At 44.7% G+C, this 20,181-nt stretch overlaps 1 protein-coding gene and 1 pseudogene across 4 annotated transcripts in view; one reads left to right on the top strand and one right to left on the bottom strand.

Annotated features, from left to right (window-relative positions):
* The window catches only part of TENT4B (terminal nucleotidyltransferase 4B), an 82,622-nt gene extending 64,539 nt beyond the window's left edge, over window positions 1–18,083 (bottom strand). For 2 of the 4 annotated variants that reach the window (XM_045381392.2, XM_045381393.2), the window contains exons 1-2: window positions 17,985–18,083; window positions 16,765–17,280 (exon numbers count right to left, since the gene is read on the bottom strand). In XM_045381392.2, the coding sequence (XP_045237327.1) occupies window positions 16,765–17,280; window positions 17,985–18,064 (596 nt within the window). In that variant the 5' untranslated portion in view covers window positions 18,065–18,083. Of the gene's footprint in view, window positions 1–16,764; window positions 17,680–17,984 lie in introns of those variants that run through there. The other 2 variants (XM_015443041.3, XM_045381391.2) reach the window with 1 other exon arrangement.
* A 1,138-nt stretch (window positions 18,084–19,221) lies between these two features.
* On the top strand, window positions 19,222–19,311 carry LOC123570703 (small nucleolar RNA SNORA70; annotated as a pseudogene).
* Window positions 19,312–20,181: the final 870 nt, after the last annotated feature.

The raw sequence follows: 20,181 nt of genomic DNA, 5'->3' as shown, positions 1-20,181 counted from the left end.
AGCTACCAAGAGCTAAAAGCAAAGGCCAGGTATGACTTTGGACAAAGGTCTTCCTTGACAGTCCTGGCCACTGACAAAAAGCCAAGTAGAGTTCACTACAGGGAGGATTAACTTCCCTTCATGCATGCACGCATGGGGCACCAATCATCCCAAACCCACTTCAGTTTCCTAGGGCCTGCCTTGCTTCTCTTTGCCTGGGGTGACAGCTCATTAACAGATTCAGTTAAAAACTATTTCCTTTTTCACCCTTAGCCCGTTTTCCCTATTAGAAGTGAACCCTTAAGACAACCAAGTAGCTTGAAGAGGAAAGGTTTCTCCTTTTAGAAGCATTACAGCTAACAACAGAAAAAGGATCAAGAGAATGAGAATATTATAGACTTATAGTCCAAATAATGAATTAATAAATATAGGTAGTAATCATTAATAACTACTAATACCACAAAAAGACATTAAGATACGTGTCTTCTGCGATATCTACACACCACCATTTATGATGCATTTTTGGAAAAAAAAAAAAAAAACACCACAAAATCTTAACAAATCTCTAGACCTAATTACAAATTTATAGAAAATACAGGGGAAAAGGGATCATAGTAAACTGACGCCAGAAGAATATAACCAGCAAAATCCAGATAGTAAGAAAGTCCATAGGAAACAACACTTGATTTCTTCAACAAATAAATATGGGGGAAAAGAAATGGCAGAGAAATCTATAAATTAAGATTTCAAATGTATCTCAAACAATAGCAATGAAAGAATGTTGTTTCGATTTTGATTTGAGCAAACTTTTAAAAATTATTATGGGACAATTGAGGAAATATGAACATTGGATATTTGATACAACAAATGAATTATTTATTATTCATTTCTTTTAGGTATTAATAATGGTGTTATGATTATGCCTTCTTTTAAGTCCTTATCTAAAGATACACAAAGAAATATTTATATGAAATTATGTGATACTGGCCAGGCGCAATGGCTCAAGTCTGTAATCCCAGCACTTTGGGAGGCCAAAGCGGGTGGATCACCTGAGGCCAGGAGTTCAAGACCAGCCTGGCCAACATGTTGAAACCCCGTCTCTACTAAAAATATAAAAATTAGCCAGGTGTGGTGGTACATGCCTGCAATCCCAGCTACTCAGGAGACTGAGGCAGGAGAATCACTTGAACCTGGGAGGCAGAAGGTACAGCAAGCACAGATCATGCCACTGCACTCCAGCCTGGGTGACAGAGCGAGACTTGGTCTCAAAACAAAAAAAGAAGAAAAAAAAAGAAAGAAATTTGTTTCAAAATAAGGTGGGAGGTCCAGGCACGGTGGCTCACACCTGTAATTCCAGCACTTTGGGAGGCCAAAGTGGGTGGATCGCCTGAGGTGAGGAGTTTGAGACCAGCCTGGCCAACATGATGAAACGAATCTCTACTAAAAATACAAAAAAAAAAAAAAAAAAAAAAAAATTAGCTGGGTGTGGTGGTGGGCACCTGTAATCCCAGCTACTCGGAAGGTCGAGGCAGGAGAATCTCTTGAAACCAGGAGGCAGAGGCTGCAGTGAGCCAAGGTCATGCCACTGCACTCCAGCCTAGGCAACAAGAGCAAAACTCTATCTCAAAACAAACAAGAAAAGAAATTAGCCGGGCGTGGTGGCTCACGCCTGTAATCCCAGCACTTTGGGAGGCCGAGGTGGGCGGATCACAAGGTCAGGAGATCGAGACCATGGTGAAACCCCGTCTCTACTAAAAATAGAAAAAATTAGCCGGGCGCAGGGGCGGGCGCCTGTAGTCCCAGCTACTCGGGAGGCTGAGGCCAGAGAATGGCGTGAACCCGGGAGGCGGAGCTTGCAGTGAGCCGAGATTGTGCCACTGCACTCCAGCCTGGGCGACAGAGTGAGACTCCGTCTCAAAAAAAAAAAAAAAAAAAAAAAAAAAAGAAATTGTATACATTTGCAAAATCTCTTACAAATTAATAAGAAAAAGACAAACACCTCCAAAAGAAAAATGAAAAAAGGCAATAACTCAAAAGAAAAATAAATAGCTAAAGAATGTACAGATATATGCAAATTGTCAGTAAATACTACAAAATTGGCAAAAACTGCTTCCTTCTGCATTCTTTTTTTTTTTTTTTTTTTTTTATGGAGATAGGGTCTCACAACATTGCTCAATGGAGAAACAACAGTCTTTTCAACAAATGGTTCTGGGACAACTGGATACCCACAGGCAAAGGAATGAAATGGGACCTCTACCTCACACCGTATTTTAAAAATGAACTCCAAATGGACTGGGCGCGGTAGCTCACACCCTGTAATCCTAGCACTTGCAGAGGTCAAGGTTAGAGGACTGCTTGAGCCCAGGAGTTCGAGACCAGCCTGACAAACATGGTGAAACTCTCTCTTTACTAAAAATGCAAAACTTAGCCAGGCTTGGTGGTACATGCCTGTAATCCCAGCTACTCGGGTGCTGAAGCATGAGAATTGCTTGAACCAAGGAGGCAGAGGGTGCAGTGAGCCAAGATCACACCACTGCACTCCAGCCTGGGATACAGAACAGGACTCTGTCAAAAAAAAAAAAAAAAAAAAAAAAAACCCTCAAAATGATCAAAGACCTAAATGTAAGAGCTAAAACTATAAAACACATAGAAGGAAACAAAGTTCACAAGTAAATCTTCAGCATTCTGGATTTAGCAACAGTTTCTTACATATGACAAGCAACCAAAGAAAAAGCAGACAAATTAGACACCATCGAAATAAAACTTTGTGCTTTAAAAGACACTATCAAGAAAACAAAACGATTAAAGCTTATAATCAGTTGAATTATTTAAGAAAAAAAAACCTAAAAGAAAAAAAAGAAAGTAAAAAAAATCCACAGCATGAGATAAATAGCTACAAACCATCCATCTGATAAGGGTCTAGCATTTAGAACAAGCTCATCCAACCCACAGCCATGAGGCCCACGATGGCTTTGAATGTGGCCCAACACAAACTTGTAAACTTTCTTATAACATTATGAGATTTTTTGGTAATTCTTTTTTAGCTCATCAGCTGTCATTACTGTTAGTGTATTTTATGTGTGGCCCAAGACAATTTTTCTTCCAATGTGGCCCATGGAAGTCAAAAGATTGGATACCCCGATCTAGAATATAAAGAACTCTTTTAGCTGGGCGTGGTAGCGACATGCCTGCAGTCCTACCTACTCAGTAAGATAAGCCGGGAGGATCATTTGAGCCCAGGAGGGCAAAATGGCAGTGAACTATGATCATGCTACTGCACTCCAACCTGGGTGACAAAGTAAAGTCTCATCTTAAAAATAAAATAGACCAGGCACAGTGGCTCATGCCTCTAATTCCAGCACTTTGGGAAGCTGAGATGGGCAGACTGCTTCAGCTTAGTAGTTTGAGACCAGCCTGGGCAATATGGTGAGGCTCCGTCTATACTAAAATACAAAAAAAAAAAAAATTAGCCAGGCACAGTGGCATGCGCCTGTGGTCCCAGCTGTGGGATGCTGAGGTGGGAGGATTGCTTGAGCCTGGGGTGGGGGCAGAGGCTGCAGTGAGTCAAGATGGCATCACTACACTCCAGCCTGGGTGACAAAGCAAGACCCTGTCTCAGTAAAATAAAATAAAATAAAATAAAATAAAATAAAATAAAATAGAACTCCTATAGCTCAACAATAAAAAGATAAATAACCCAATTTTAAAATGGTCAAAAGATTTGAATAGATATTTCTCCAAAGATGTGTACATGGCCAACAAGCTCATGTAAAGATATTCAATATTGTTAGTCACCACTAACAATCAAAATCACAAATGAGACACTTACTTCATACTCACTAGGTTGGCTATAATAAAGAAGACAGATAATTTAAAAAGTGCAGGCCGGGCACAGTGGCTCATGCCTATAATCCCAGCACTTTGGGAGGCTAAGGCAGGTGGATCACTTGAAGTCAGTAGTTCAAGACCAGCCTGACCAACATGGCAAAATCCTGTCTCTAAAAAAAAATACAAAAATTAGGCCGGGTACAGTGGCTCACGCCTGTAATCCCAGCACTTTGGGAGGCCAAGGCAGGCAGATCACGAGGTCAGGAGATCGAGACCATCCTGGCTAACACGGTGAAATCCCGTCTCTACTAAAAATATTAAAAAAAAATTAACCCGGGGTGGTGGCGGGCGCCTGTAGTCCCAGCTACTCGGGAGGCTGAGGCAGGAGAATGGTGTGATCCCGGGAGGCGGAGCTTGCAGTGACCTGAGATCATGCCACTGCACTCTAGCCTGGGCGACAGAGTGAGACTCCGTCTCAAAAAAAAAAAAAAAATACAAAAATTAGCCAGGTGTGGTGACACGTGCCTGTAATCTCAGCTACTTGGGAGGCTGAGAGGCACAAGAATCACTTGAACCCAGGAGGCGGAGGTTGCAGTGAGCCAAGATCGTGCGACTGCACTCCAGCCTGGGCGATAAAGCGAGACTTCGTCTCAAAAAAAAAAAAAAAAAAAAAAAAAAAAAAATGCTGTCAAGTATGTGGAGAAATTGGAAATTTAATTCACTGCTGGTAGAATATAAAATGTCACAGCCACTTTAAAAAACAAGTTGACAGTTCCTCAAAATGTTAAACAGAGAGTTAACATAAGACCCAGAATTTCTTACCTAAGTATATACCCAAGAAAAATGAAAACACATTCACATAAAAACTTGTACATGAACGTCTACAGCAGTAATATTCATAACAGCTAAAAAATGGAAACAACCTAAAAATCCTTCTACAGGTGAATGGATAAACAAAATGTGACATATATATGCAATAAAATATTCAGTCACAAAAAGGAATGAAGTATGACACATGCTACGACACAGATAACCTTTGCAAACATTGTGCTAAGTTTGAGAAGCCAAGCACAAAAGGCCACAAATTGTTATGATTCCACTTATATGAAAGGTCCAGAATAGACAAATACACAGAGACAGACAGTCTCTATGTGGCTGCCAGGATTAGGGTGTGTGAGGGAGTGGGGAGTGATAATGGGTTCAGAGTTTCTTGAAACTGTTCTGGAATTAGTTGTGATGGTACAACCTTCTAATATACAAAACCACTGAATTGTACACTTTAAAAGGGTTAAATTTATGGTATGTGAATTATTATCTCAACAAAAATAAGAAAATAAAGGATAACGTTTTTTGCCTTTTAATTTTAATTTCATTACATGCATATTTTGCTGATAAAAAAGAAATAATGTTGTCTGGGACAAAGCCTCAGCTTAATCCATGTCTAATAAAAAAACAAAAGACTGGAAACAAAATGGTCAACAAGAAATTGGTAAGATAAATTATGGTACATTAAATCAATGGAATATAACCAAAAATAAGACAAACGAAAAATAAATCGAATATCACATACATATGTACTATGAATACAAGGTCATTCTAAAGGCAATGAGATATTAAAAATGGTATAGAAATATATTTGAAATGAGGCCGGGCGCGGTGGCTCAAGCCTGTAATCCCAGCACTTTGGGAGGCCGAGGTGAGCGGATCACGAGGTCAGGAGATCGAGACCATCCTGGCTAACACGGTGAAACCCCGTCTCTACTAAAAAATACAAAAAACTAGTGAGCCGAGATCCGGCCACTGCACTCCAGCCTGGGCGACAGAGCGAGACTCCGTCTCAAAAAAAAAAAAAAAAAAAAAAAAAGAAATATATTTGAAATGAAAAGATGTTTGTCATGCTAGTAAAAAAAAATTTTTTTTTCAGACGAGGTCTCGCTCTGTCATCCAGGCTGGAGTGCAGTGGTATGAATTTAGCTCACTGCAACCTCTGCCTCTTGGTCTCAAGTGATCCTCCCAGCTAAGCCTCCCAAGTAGCTGGGACTACAAGGGCACGCCACCATCATGCCTGGCTAATTTTTTTTTTTTTTTTTGGTAGAGACTGGGTTTCACCATGTCACCCAAGCTGCTCTCCAACTCCTGGACTCAAGCGATCCACCTGCCTCAGCCTCCTCCAAAGTACCAGGATTACAGGCAATTCCAGGTGAGCCACCATGCCCAGAGAAAACTTTTTTTAGTCAAAAAAGTATATTCACAATATTCTGATGCCCTTCTCCCAAAGAAGAAAAAAAAAATTAGACTGAAAACCAGTTCTAAGTTCTGGCCTCCAGACTATAAGAGAATAAATTTATTTTATTTAAACAACATTCTTTTATTTAAACAACAATAGGCTGGGCACAGTGGCTCACGCCTGTAATCCCAGCACTTTGGGAGGCCGAGGTGGGAAGATCACGAGGTGAGGAGCTCAAGACCAGCCTGGCCAATATGGTGAAACCCTGTCTCTACTAAAAATACAAAAATTAGCCGGGTACGGTGGCAAACAAAAAACAAGCAAACAACGACAACAACAAAAAACCAGGATGGGCTCACACCTGTAATCCCAATACTTTGGGATGCTGAAGTGGGAAGACTGCTTGAGACCACAAGTTCAAAACCCATCAAAATGGTGAGACCCCATTTCTTTCTTTCTTTCTTTTTTTTTTTTTTTTTGAGACAAAGTTTCACTCTTGTTGCCCAGGCTGGAATGCAATGGTGCAATCTTGGCTCACCGCAACCTCCACCTCCTGGGTTCAAGTGATTCTCCTGCCTCAGGCTCCCAAGTAGCTGGAATTACAGGCGCATGTCACCACGTCCAGCTAATTTTGTGTTTTTGGTAGAGACGGGGTTTCTCCATGTTGGTCAGGCTGGTGACCAACCTCACTGACCTGAGGTGATGCGCCTGCCTTGGCCTCCCAAAGTACTGGGATTACAGGCGTGAGCCACCGCACCCAGTGAGATCCCATTTCTATAAAATAAAATAAACAAATAAACAAAACCCAACTCTTTAAAGACATTAAAATTATGCTCACAGTAAGAGTCCATATTGATGAAAGAAAATATATATATATATAAAAAAATTAAAAAGTCAAAAAATATTTACATCAAACTATTAACAGAAATTATATCCTGCTAGTGACATTACAGGGGTTTTCCTCCGTTATTTCAGCTATATTTAGGGACAGTGGTATAAACACCCCAAACAAACACGAAACTAAAGGGTGAATAACTTCAAAGAACAAAGGCACTAAAATTTCAAGCCTTATCACTAGTACTGTATTAAGTCCAAGTTCCTGGAAATTAGCTAAGTCACCTAATTATAGAATTAAAACACAATCCTATGTATTATTATTCTTGCTTTGGCAGGAATGTACAATACCTGACAGTGCTAAGAGTTAGGTTACTTTGACTAAATCAAAACAGTGACTACAAAGGGCCAGTAAGGGAAAACTAAGGCACTAAGTCCCAATTCTCAGGTCACAAAGCTGTTTAGATGAAACAATTTATTCTAGGATAGATTTGAAATCAAGTATCTATTCTATAGAGTCTAAAGGTATCATTCAGGTATAAAAATTCTTGGCCAGGCGCGGTGGCTCAAGCCTGTAATCCCAGCACTTTGGGAGGCCGAGACGGGCGGATCACGAGGTCAGGAGATCGAGACCATCCTGGGTAACACAGTGAAACCCCGTCTCTACTAAAAATACAAAAACTTAGCCGGGCGAGGTGGCAGGCGCCTGTAGTCCCAGCTACTCGGGAGGCTGAGGCAGGAGAATGGCATGAACCCGGGAGGCGGAGCTTGCAGTGAGCTGAGATCCGGCCACTGCACTCCAGCCTGGGTGACAGAGCGAGACTCCGTCTCAAAAAAAATAAATAAATAAAAAATAAAAAATAAAAAATAAATAAAAATTCTGTAAGAAAACTTTACCACCACCATCACCAACAAACCACTAGCCACAGGTTTACTCCCTAAAATATAGCCAAGCCAACAGACTATAAAATATCCTCATATGAAAAGACAAGACTCTCAATTTTGAAATAAATCCTGCAGTTTTACTTTTTTATGTTTTTAGAAAACGAGACTAAAGATCTACTTCATGCTAATAACTAGTTTCTAAGAAAAAGCAACATGTAAAGGAAACACTGAAAATTACTTCAAAGACAAAAAAAATTAAAATGTTACTGCTAAGAGTAAAACCAAAGAAAAACTTGAAAATTAAAGCCTTTCAAGTCACAATTTTAGATATTTCTCACTGAGAAAGTTCAATACCGCCAAGATGTTTTAAAATTAAAAAGTTAAAATTAGATGAGGCTATTTTTATTGATTAATATAACGCAAAACAGGCTATCACTACACATATTAGAACCGCTCAAATAAAAAAATGGTAACACTAAATGCTAGCAAGGATGCAGAGAAACTGGATATCTCATACGTTGTTGATAGGAATACAAGAGGATATAGTCATTCTAGAAAATAAATAGTTCAGCAGTTTCTCTAAAAACCAAACATGCACTTACCAGATGATCCAAACATTTGGGCATTTATTCCCCCAAAATGAAAACTTTAATTCATATAAAAATATTTATATACATGAATGTTTATAGCAGCTTTATCTGTAATAGTCAAAAAACTGGAAACCACCCTTCTGGTATGTCCTTCAACAAGTAAATGGTTAAACAAATTGTGTGGTTCAGCCATACTATGGACTACTACTCAATAGTAAAAAGAAATGAACTACTGATGCATGCAGCAATTTGGATGGCTCTCAAAGGAATTATGGTAAAAGAAAAAAGCCAAAGTTACATTCTGTATGATTCCATTTATATAACATTCTCAAAATGGCAAAATTACAGAGATGCAGAACAGATTAGTGGTTGCTGGAAGGGTGCATGCGGCTACAAAGCGGTAGCATGGGGAGCCCTGAGGTGATGGAGTAGTTCTGTATATAGAACTATAGACTGTTAGAGTGGCTACCCAGATCTACACATGATAAAATTGCATACTATTATATACACACATACACACAAATACATGTGAAACTGGTGAAATCTAAAAAAGCCTTATGGATTGTAACAATGACAATTTCCTGGTTCTTGACATTAAACTATAGTTATGTGAGCTATCACCACCAGGTGAAACTTGGTGAAGGGAACATGGGCTCTGTACTATTTTTCACAACTTCCCATAAATCTACAATTATTTCAAAATAGAAAGTAAAAAAAAAAAAAATAGTAGGGCTATGTATGAGGAGGTTAATATAATAACAAATGGAAAAGGTTTAGTATAGCATTTGAAACATGGTTATAAAGGCTTCCATTTTGTTGAAACTTTTATTACATTAATTTTTTTTGAAAACACAGGTTTCTGCACTAAATATATACACCTATTTCAGCAAAAAGCATGACTTGAGCTAGAATTCCTCAACTTAATTACCAAATACTACATGAAATCTCTTGTGCATATGATAAGATTGTTTTCAGACTTAAAATTGTCTAAGTGAATAGGGAACCAGTACACAACATAAATGGCTCAACATTCAGCTTTTTTCCCAAAAATCTTTAACTCAAATGTCTTTTACATCATCAAGTAACTTATCAGATGGAAATAAATGTATCATCTGCTGTGTGGTTCCAAATTAAGGAAAAGTCTAGCTCAAAGCCATCCTCAATTTGAATATATATAATCTCTTACAAAAAAACAATTACATGTAATCTTAAGAATAGTGAAAGAAACTTAAAGCCTTTTTGGCATTCCATAGCAGCTGAGTCCCTACCAAATACTCTGGGGTAGAAAGAACATTCTACTGGCCATCCTCTGAATTCCTCAGCAGACTCTAAGCTGTCCAGTCAGGTCTGTAGGAAACAGCAAATACCAGGTGCTGGTAACTAGTCTCTAATTCTTCAAAAAAGCATTATCTCTGGCCTACAGCCCCTTCAAGATTACTCTATACCTATGTGTGTGTGAGTGATTAATACAGTCTCTAGTGTTGTGGGTGTGATCCTGAAATAGTTTCCACCACTAAATGTTACTCTTAACAGAGTCAACAGAAGAGAGAATAGAAAGCTGTGTGAAATCATATAAAAGCTTGATTTTCTACTTTCCACAGAAAAAAAAATGACTTTAATTTTCTCAGCTTCAGCAGGTGCAAGAATATCTAACCATAGCCATGATGTCTATACCCTTCCTGTGATATTCAGTATGCAGGTTATCTGAGAACAAGTGAGAACCATCTGATCAGTTCAGTATCACCAAGGGAGCCCTTAAATTCTGTTCCCATGGACCCTTCTGTACTTCCAACACTATGATTTGTTGGCAGGAATTTCACAGAAGAAGTTGAGATGTAAGGCCATCTGGCATGCCAGGATCAGAATTTTTCTAATACACACCCCCGTCCCTGACTTAGAATTTTCTAGTATCCCTTTCTCATCCTATCTTTCCTGTAATGTAGTAAGCCTTTTATGTGAACACTGGGTAAACAAATTCCAAAAAGTCACTCACTGTTTCTTTGTGCTTTTCAATAGTTAAAACTTTATGAGTGTTAAAAAAGAGTCCACAAAGACAAAGGGGGAAAAGAAAAAAAAAAGTCCAAACACTGAAATGTCAATGGTTAATGGTGACAGTGTTCACTGATCACAGATTTTGGATAAAAGATGGAAGTTGTGGAATGAAAGTTAAGTTAGTGGCCGGGCGCAGTGGCTCATGTCTGTAATCCCAGCCCTGTGGGAGGCCAAGGCGGGCAGATCATTTGACTCAGGAGTCCGAGACCAGCCTGGCCAACGTGGCAAAACTCCATCTCTACTAAAAATACAAAAATTAGCTGGTGTGGTGGCGGGTGCCTGTAATCCCAGCTACTCAGGAGGCTGAGGCAGGAGAATCACTTGAACCCAGGAGTGTTGAAGTTGCAGTGAGCCAAGATCATGCCACTGCACTCCAGCCTGGGTGGCACAGCAAGACTCCATCTCAAAGAAAAAAACAAAACAAAACAAAAAAACAAAGTTAAGTTAGCTGAACACAGCATACTAAATTTTGAGACATTCTTAAATATGAATTATATTGTTAGTGTACAATCTACACTATAGAAAACCTAATGTCTTCTTAAAAGCACATTTCAGTACCCAAATCAGTAAAATGCAATAACCTGAAGGTTCCAGTTCACTAAGAATTACTGTGGGCTATATTTACAAATGCACAGAAATTAAACAAAGCACAAATCACTTGGAACAAGGCCTCTAAATTATTTCATATTCAATCTACTTTACTATGTCTGATTGCTTTGGAGCCCAGCAGTAACACCAATCTCACTGATAATACTGTGCAGAAATAAGCAGAGATAGGCCGGGCGTGGTGGCTCATGCCTGTAATCCCAGCACTTTGGGCGGCCGAGGCGGGTAGATCACCTGATGTCAGGAGTTTGAGACCAGCCTGACCAACAAGGAGAAACCCCATCTCTACCAAAGATACAAAATTAGTCGGGCATGGTGGCGCATGCCCGTAATCCCAGCTACGTGGGAGGCTGAGGCAGGGAAATCGCTTGAAACCGGGAGGCAGAGGTTGCGGTGAGCCAAGATCGCGCCATTGCACTCCAACCTGGGCACCAAAAGCAAAACTCCATCTTAAAAAAAAAAAAAAAAACACAGAAAGAAAGAAACAAGCAGAGATAAGCCTTAATGCAGTGCTGAAGAAAGGAATGAACATCTCGGGCTTACTACAATATGGTGAAAAAAGGGCACTAGAGGATGGCACATACAGGACGATACTGCCCTACAGCAGTGAAGAGCACTACATCTCTGCCCTCCAAATCTCAGCTCCCCACTAGCGGGTCTACCTATATATCCCCCTACTATCTTCTTCCCCAAACCAATAGTCCTTCTGGCCCTTATTTCCAAAAACACCACAAACATTTCCCCAGTCACTGAAGTTCAAAGCTACAGTGTGATTATTAAATCCACTTAAGGAATCTGAATCCTCTCCATCCTTACCCTGTAATGCCTCTCACATTCATTCTCCCTTCACATCCCCATTCCCACCATCCTAGTTTAAGAAATTATATCTTAAACCCAAGTTTCCCAACAAGGTCTTGATGTCCCCAAGCCAAATTTGTACTCCAAAACGTTGTTTTGAACAAGTCATCCAAGCCTTAAAAAAGCATCTACAGATCTGGCAGTACAGCCAACAGAAACCTATCCTCATGAGCTTGGACAAACACCAAGCACCTTCCACAAGAAGTTTCTGGACCCAGGGCTCAAGACCAAGTTCTGCAAATTCTCTGTAGTTGCTACTTCTTGCCATCCCCTCTTTCTCCATAGCGATCAACAACTAAGTCTTTCCAAATAAAAGGGTTTATGGCTCGTTTTCATGGACAAGCAGCAGCAGGTGGACAGCGTCCTACACCATAGCCAGTTCTGGAGGGCAGCAAAGCCCAAGAAAGAGAATCAGTGGAAGCAACTTAAAACATAAAAGGCCAGGCCAGGCGCGGTGGCTCATGCCTGTAATCCTCACACTTTAAGAAGCCGAGGTGGGCAGGTCAGAAGTTCAAAACCAGTGTGGCCAACATAGTGAGACCCCATCTCCACTAAAAATACAAAAATTAGCTGGGCATGGTGGCAGGCGCCTATAATCCCAGTTACTCGGGAGGCTGAGGCAGGAGAACTGCTTGAACCTGGGAGGCCGAGGTTGCAGTGAGCCAAGATTGTGCCACCGCACTCCAGCCTGGGCGAGAGAGCAAGACTCCCTCTCATTCATTCATTCATAATTAAATAAATACATAAGGCCAGGCACAGTGGCTCACACCTGTAATCCCAACATTTTGCGAGGGTGAAGTGGGAGGATCACTTGGGCCAGGAGTTGGAGACCTGCATGGGCAACGTGGCAAGACCCCATCTTTACAAAAAATACCAAAATGAGCCAGGCGTGGTGGTACTCACCTGTAATCCCAACTACTCAGGAGGCTGAGGTGGGAAGATCACTTCAGCTTGGGAGGCCAAGGCTGCTGAGACCCATGATCATGCCACTGCACTCCAGCCTGAGTGACAGAGCAAGACCCTGTCTCAAAAAAAATTAAAAAAATAAACTTAGGCCAGGCACAGTGGCTCACACCTGTAATCCCAGCACTCTGGGAGGCCAAGGCACGTGGATGGGTTGAGCCCAGGCAAAGGTTGCAGTGAGTCAAGATCACACCACTGCACTCCAGCCTGGGCAAGAGAGCAAGACCCTGTCTCCATAAAATTAAATTAAAATTTAAAAATAATAAAAAATATAAAATTTTTTTAAAAAGCAGACAAAATCCCTGGTCTGTAAATACATGAAGAAGTCTGAGATGGTGAGCCCAAGAGTTTTATTTTGAAGACTTTAGATGAAATCCAATATCTTACTCTACATATTAAAAGAAATGTCCATGTCATGTGTAAGAGGGAAGACATAATAAAAGGAAAGTTAAACATAAGTGGGCTATACCAAGAGCATGAAGTGAGTACCTTTGAGAGTTCAGAGAAGAAACCAAAAACATCAAGGACTTAGGCAATGCAAGAGGTCAGAATTCTAAGTAAGTCAACCAGTTTGGTTGAAGCAGAGAACACAAAAGACAGCTGTGAGAGACTATATAGCTGTTCCATAGTTCTAGTCCATTTTTCACATGCTTTCTGGTGTCCTCTCCCTATCTGGACTATCAGTTCAGAGGCCAAGAACCAACACAACGTGTTAACCTATTAGCTAACTATCAGTCACATCTTAAGAATTCAGACAACAGGCTGGGCGCGGTGGCTCAAGCCTGTAATCCTAGCACTTTGGGAGGCCGAGACGGGCGGATCACAAGGTCAGGAGATCGAGACCATCCTGGCTAACACGGTGAAACCCCGTCTCTACTAAAAATACAAAAAATTAGCCGGGCGAGGTGGCGGGCGCCTGTAGTCCCAGCTACACGGGAGGCTGAGGCAGGAGAATGGCGTGAACCCGGGAGGCGGAGCTTGCAGTGAGCTGAGATCCGGCCACTGCACTCCAGCCCGGGCGACAGAGCGAGACTCCGTCTCAACAAAAAAAAAAAAAAAAAAAAAAAAAAAAAAGAATTCAGACAACAATGGTAATAGTTTTAGTATATTAAATCTCAGAACAGAAAAACATCGAGGTGCACTCTGAATTCAGATATTTTGAAATACCTGTATCAAAAACAGAAAAACTTCCTTAAGAAATAAGGACACTGGCAAGAATGGTGGCTCATGCCTATAATCCCAGTACTCTGTGAGGCCAAGGCAGGAGGAGTGCTTGAGGCCAGTTGAAGACCAGCCCGGGCAACAAATGGAGGCCCCATCTCTACAAAAAGTAAAAATAAAAAAATTAGGCAGGTGTGGTGACATGTGCCTGTAGTCCCACGTACTCCAGGAAGCTGAGGCAGGAGGATCACTTGAGCCTAAGAGTTAGAGGATACCATGAGCTATGATCACATCACTCCACTCCAGCCTAGGCAGCAGAGTGAGACCCAGTCTCAAAAAAAAAAAAGAAAAGAAAAAAGAAAAAAAAAGAAATCAGGATAATGAGGCCGGGCACGGTGGCTCATGCCTATAATCCCAGTACTCTGGGAGGCCAAGGCGGGCAGATCACCTGAGATCGGGAGTTCGAGACCAGCCTGACCAACATGGAGAAACCCCGTCTCTACTACAAATAAAAAAGTAGCCAGGCATGGTGGCAAGCACCTGTAATCCCAGCTACTCAGGAGGCTGAGGTAGCAGAATCGCTTGAACCTGGGAGGCAGAGGTTGTGGCGAGCTGAGATTGTGCTACTGCACTCCACCCTGGGCAACAAGAGTGAAACTTCATCTCAAAAAAAAAAAAAAAAAAAAAAAAGAAATCAGGATACATGAATCAAAGCAAGAATTTCTAAGCACCCCGACACTCTTAACACTCCTGGGAATTGTTTAACGTATTTTTTGAAACTAGGAGGTCTCAGAATTGAAATTCTTTTTTCAATTTTTTTTTTAAAAATTAACTGCTGACATCCTCTAAGGGAGGAGGCAAAAGAATGGAAAATCTGGTGAAGTGATAAGCAGTTTTTAAAGAGGTTTACAATCAGTTTTAAAACAGTAATCCCTCTGGGAAATGAAAATTCCTCTCCTAATCCCTTTGAGGGCAATATATTTGAATTAGGAACAAGAACATCTTGCTTCTACTAGGTACAAATATGAACCTTTTAGAGTATCTTCTGCATTAAATAGCAAGCAGAGGAAAGGACAATTTCTAATTTATCAAAAAAAAATAAGCATCTTGGACTTATATCTTTTGCTAGACACATGCAAGGAGGCTTCAATAAAATGCAATTAAGGAACTTCAAGGTTTTCGTTGACAGTGATTACTTAACTGGAGCTTACTCCTGTGAAATGAAACTACCAGAAACCCTCAACATCAATTTGCTTGTCACTAAACCACAGGTTTACGCTTAGACTTGGAAATGCTAACAGGATGGAACCACAAGCCTTTAATAAAACGTGATGACCATGGAGAGCGCCCTTGAAGCTTAGCAACAGAGGACTCAACCCTAAAAGGGTTCCCTTTCTGGAATGTGAGGGCAGGTTTGACATGTACCACAGCACCAGTCCTAAAACGCTTGACTGCATTTTCCACAAAAGGTAGGAGTTGTAATAGTAGCATAGAGCAGACACCAGCCCACTGGAAGCAGATGGAACCCACCAACTCATTTTATCCAGACCTTCAAAAAGGTACACAGAACTCTCTCTCTCAGCCAAAGCAGGACAGATCTGAATGAATAAATCCAGGAAAAGGTTCACATGAGATTACTAATTGGTAATTTCATTTGCATGCCAAAGCCCTCAGTGTAAAACAGAACCTGAAAAATGAAAAGCAATTTGAAAGCCCGTTCTCCATACTCAAGCTACACACACACACACACACACACACACACACACACACACACGAGACCAAAAGCTTTGTTTTGCAAAACAAATAAGACTCAGTAACCTATTCCAACACAGGGACTCTTCTGAAGGGTGATCTAGCTGGAAACATTCCCTGCTTATGTACATAATTCACTAGGGGTCAGGTAAGATTCCATTTTCTAACAGCTGAACTTTAAACAGAAAGTCACTAGTGGTGCAATATTCACTCATTAGCATAAATCTCTACCCCCTAGAATGAAAAGCATTGGCTGCCTCTGCCAGGATGACAACTTTACAGTGAGAAGCTGGAGCCGCGGACCATGAACTCCTGGAAAGTTCTATCAGGGCCTCAGAAGAGCTCACCACCTTTGCCAGCCTAAACTTAGCGGTCACCCATCCCACGCCACCCTCTCCACAGACAGGGCATCTGTGATATGCGAATTTTTAAAAAATAAAAAGATTGGCCAAAGGGTCAAGAGCAGGCAATGCCTTACAGGGCTGACATGATTGCTGTCTGGGACTGGGGGAGGGGGAGGAGCATTCTGGATGTTTCTATTCTTGGCAAGGAAAGCACCTCCGGGTCCTGCACCATCAAAAAACACTCACACACCAATGTTCTCAGGGAATGAATGATATTCCCGTGTTAAGCGGTCTCATCTTGAGTTGTGATGACGGGGAAAAAGGTGTGGAGGGCTGGAGGCGGGGTGGTGGTCAGGGGTAGATGTGTTTGACTAAGGGGGATGGGAGGAGAGTGAATGGATAAAGGGGGGACCTGGGGAAGGTGTGGACGGTTAAGAGGGAGGGGAGGAAGGTGTGGACGACTAAGGGAGGACAGGAGAGCGGAGGGTGGGGACGGTTAAGGAGGCTGGGGAAAGGTGTGGACGACTAAGGGGGTGGGGATGGCCAGCAGCACCCCCGTGCACCAGAAGCAAAGGCAGGCCGTGGGGGTGGCCGCTCCCAGACCCTCACAACCCCCCACTGTGGGCGTGTGCTCGGCTGCGCTTTCGCACCGGCCAGGCCATCGGGCCGCAGGGCCAGCACTCACCCCACGACTCCCTGGTTGTAGTTCCTCCGTTTCCACGGGGTACCGCTGTACACGACCCCGCCGCCGTCTGCTCGGCCGCCCCCCGCGGCCCGCCCTCCGCTGGGCTGCAGCAGGCTGTAGTTGAGTCCATACGTGCTGGCCTTGTTGTCGCGCTTCCTCTTGTTGCTGCTGCCTGAGGCCGAGTCGGCGGGATCGGCGGCGGGGACGGCGGCCGAAGGGTGCGGGGACGAGGACGCCGAGGGGGACGAGGACGCCGAGGAGCCCGCCCGGCGGGCCCAGGCCCCGGGCTGGTGGTGGTTGTTGTTGTTGTTGGTCGTCTCTAGGGGCAGGAAGTCCCGCTGCTCCGCGGGCAGCGCGTGGCTGCCCAGCAGGCGCTCCCCGGAGCGGTACATGCCGGCCGGGGCCGGGGCCGGGGCCGGGGCCGAGGCCGCGCCGCCGGGGCTGCCGGTGCTGCTGCCGCTCCCGCCGGTGGCCGTGCTGCTGCTGCTGCCGCCGCCGCCGCCGCTCGCGCCGCCGCTGCTGTGACAGTGGTGGTTGAAGTAGAGGTTCCTCAGCCCCTGGGTCGTCTCCCAGATCTGCATCCACAGACTGTTGGACGGTCCGAGCTGCTCTGGCTGGAACCAGGCGATCCTCGGATCCATCAAACGGCGGCGGCCGCTGCCCCCGCCCCTCCCGGCCGCCTGCAGGGCCGCCGCCGCCGCCGCCGCCTCAGGCGCACGCCCGGCCTCGGCTGCTGCTGCTGCCGCCGCTGCTGCTGCTGCTGCTGCTCGGGGCCCGCCACGGGCGGCGCGGTCGCGCAGGGAGCCGGGCCGGCGCCGGCGGCGTCGCTCCCGCCCTCGGGGGCTCCGCGGGCCCTCCCCCCCTCCCTCCGCCCCTCCGCCGAGCCCCTGTCACTGGGGTCCCCGTGCAAATGGCGGCGGCGGCGGCGGCGGCTCCACAGAAGGGCGAGCGGCGGCGGCGGCAGCGGCGGCGGCGAGACGCGCCTGCTCCGTAGCGTCCTCGCTCCTCCGGGCCGGGGCGGGGCCTATGCCGGCTCCGCCCCGCTCGCTCCGCCCCCCCCCCAGCCCCGCCCCTCCCCGCCCTCTCGCGCTCGCCCCGCCCCCCCCGCACCGCACAGCAGCCCCGGAGGCCGCGCCGTGCGTCACAGAGGCCGCGGCGCTACGGGGCCGCAACCGCCCGGCCCAACCGTCCCTGCGCCATCCGCGGAGGGGTCCACGTACCTGGGCGTCCGGGGGCCTCTGACGCGCGCGCGGCTCCTCTGCCTGGGCTTCACCGGCGCTGAGACTGGACGAGACCGCATGGAGGTCGCCGCCCGCCCCGCAGGGAGCGCGTTGTGGGAGGTGCCGCCCCGCCTCTCGCTCCTCCCATCCCTGTGGCCGCCGGACCCCGGGCCCTCCCAACTCCCCCTGACGTCTCGGCTTCTGCCTGCTTTCTAAAACACTTTCTTTTTAAAAAAACAGCCTATAACACTTTCTGGTGGGGTGTGGACACGCCCCCCGCCCGAGCGCGTGCCCCGGGGCGGGCTGCGCGAGACCCTGCACAGCTACTTGCGCCCCGCCCTGCTGCGCCCTGGCCGGGGTAGGGGACCCCTACATCCCGGCCCGAGGCCACAGAAACCTGCACCCCATGCATAGCCCTGGGGGAGGCCACTAAGACTGAGAGTGTGAGCCAAGGGCTGAAAGCCACAGCCACACACTCAATCCACTTCACACGGACACGCAAACACGTGTAGATGCACAGAGAAGCAGACACACTCCTGAGCGGCGTAGCAAAGACGCTCTCCTGCCGTAAGGTGCACCAACAGCCTTAGAAAGCTCTTCTGAGTTCAGCATTAAATTTTAAGAAAACCCACAACCTTTTAAGGCTAAAATGAAGATTTAGCATCAGCAAAGATTGTCCACTGGGTCGTTATTTGCATGTCTTTCAAATCTCTGTGGTTAAAAAGACAAGGAAAGGGGAATGTTAAGTATTTTAAATCAAGAGACAAAAAGTAATTGAACAGCTTCTATGTGGGCCCGTTAAAGTTGATCCAAAGTCCAGAACAAGTCCCTGATGGCTGATAATGGCCTTCTATTTTTTTAATGACAAATAATGGAAAACTATGAAAGAACTAAGTATTGCTCTACCTTTTTCTTTCTTTGGAGACTAACTCTTGCTCTGTCATCTGGAGTTCAGTAACTTTTTCCCAGCTCGCTGCAGGCTCGGCCTCTTGGGTTCAAGGGATCCTCTTGCCTCAGCCTCCGAGTAGCTAAGACTACAGGCACGCGTCAACAAGGCGTAGAGACAAAGTCTCTGCGTTGCCCAGACTGGTCTGGAACTCCTGGACTTAAGCGATCCTCCCACCTTGGACTCCAAAGCTGCTAGGATTACAAGGGGGTATGCCACCATGCCTGACCTTACCTATTTTTTTTTTCATAAGAGAATAAATAGTATGACCATAAATACGGAAAACACACAAAGACCCTTCAGCTGCAAACAACAGCTTCCTTGGTAGTGTATACAGCCTGTTTCTTGTATGGGCTGCTCTAAGGGACCGTGGAGACAGGCCTTTCAGATGTATGTTCATGTCTCTGATCTTGCACTACGCCAGTGTAGGCTCCACTCAGGCATTCGAGGTGCCTTTGGAAAGCTCCAGAGCACTGTGGCCAGGGTTCACATTGGCCAAGTTATCATGTCCATCTGCAACAAGCTGTAGAACAAGGAGCATGTGATTGAGGCCCTGCGCAGGGCCAAGTTCAAGTTCCCTGGCTGCCAGAAGATCCACATCTCAAAGAAATGGGGCTTCACCAAGTTCAATGCGGATGAATTTGAAGACATGGTGGCTGAGAAGCGGCTCATCGCAGATGACTGTGAGATCAAGTACATCCCCATCATGGCCCTCTGGACAAGTGGCATGCCCTGCCCTCGTGAGGGCTTCCACTGTGCTGCCCCCTCTTAATACTCACCAATAAATCCTACTTCCTGTCCAGCAAAAACAAACAAAAACCCTTCGGAATTTTGGTTCATTCTATTTGATTGTTGCTGTTACATTACTAGAAATCAGTATTAAAAGTTTTCTCTGTCTGGGGGCGGTTGCTGAAGCCTGTAATCCCAGCGTTTTGAGAAGCTAAGGTGGGCAGATCACCCGAGGTCGGGAGTTCGAGGCCAGCCTGACCAACATCGAGAAACCCCATCTCTACTAAAAATACAAAATTAGCCAGGTGTGGTAGTGCATGCCTGTAATCCCAGCTACTCAGGAGGTTGAGGCAAGGAATCACTTTAACCCGGGAGGTGGAGGTTGTGGTGAGCCGAGATCTCGCCATTGCACTCCAGCCTGGGTGACAGAGCAAGACTCTGTCTCAAAAAAAATAAAATTTGCTATATGCTAATTATTACATAGCCAGGAAAATAACTAGCGGTATTTTTTATGTTACTCAC

This window comes from Macaca fascicularis, chromosome 20, assembly GCF_037993035.2.
Source record: "Macaca fascicularis isolate 582-1 chromosome 20, T2T-MFA8v1.1".
NCBI lineage: Eukaryota > Metazoa > Chordata > Mammalia > Primates > Cercopithecidae > Macaca > Macaca fascicularis.
The sequence above is the reverse complement of the archived record's forward strand: the minus strand, read 5'-3'. Positions and strand labels throughout refer to the sequence as shown.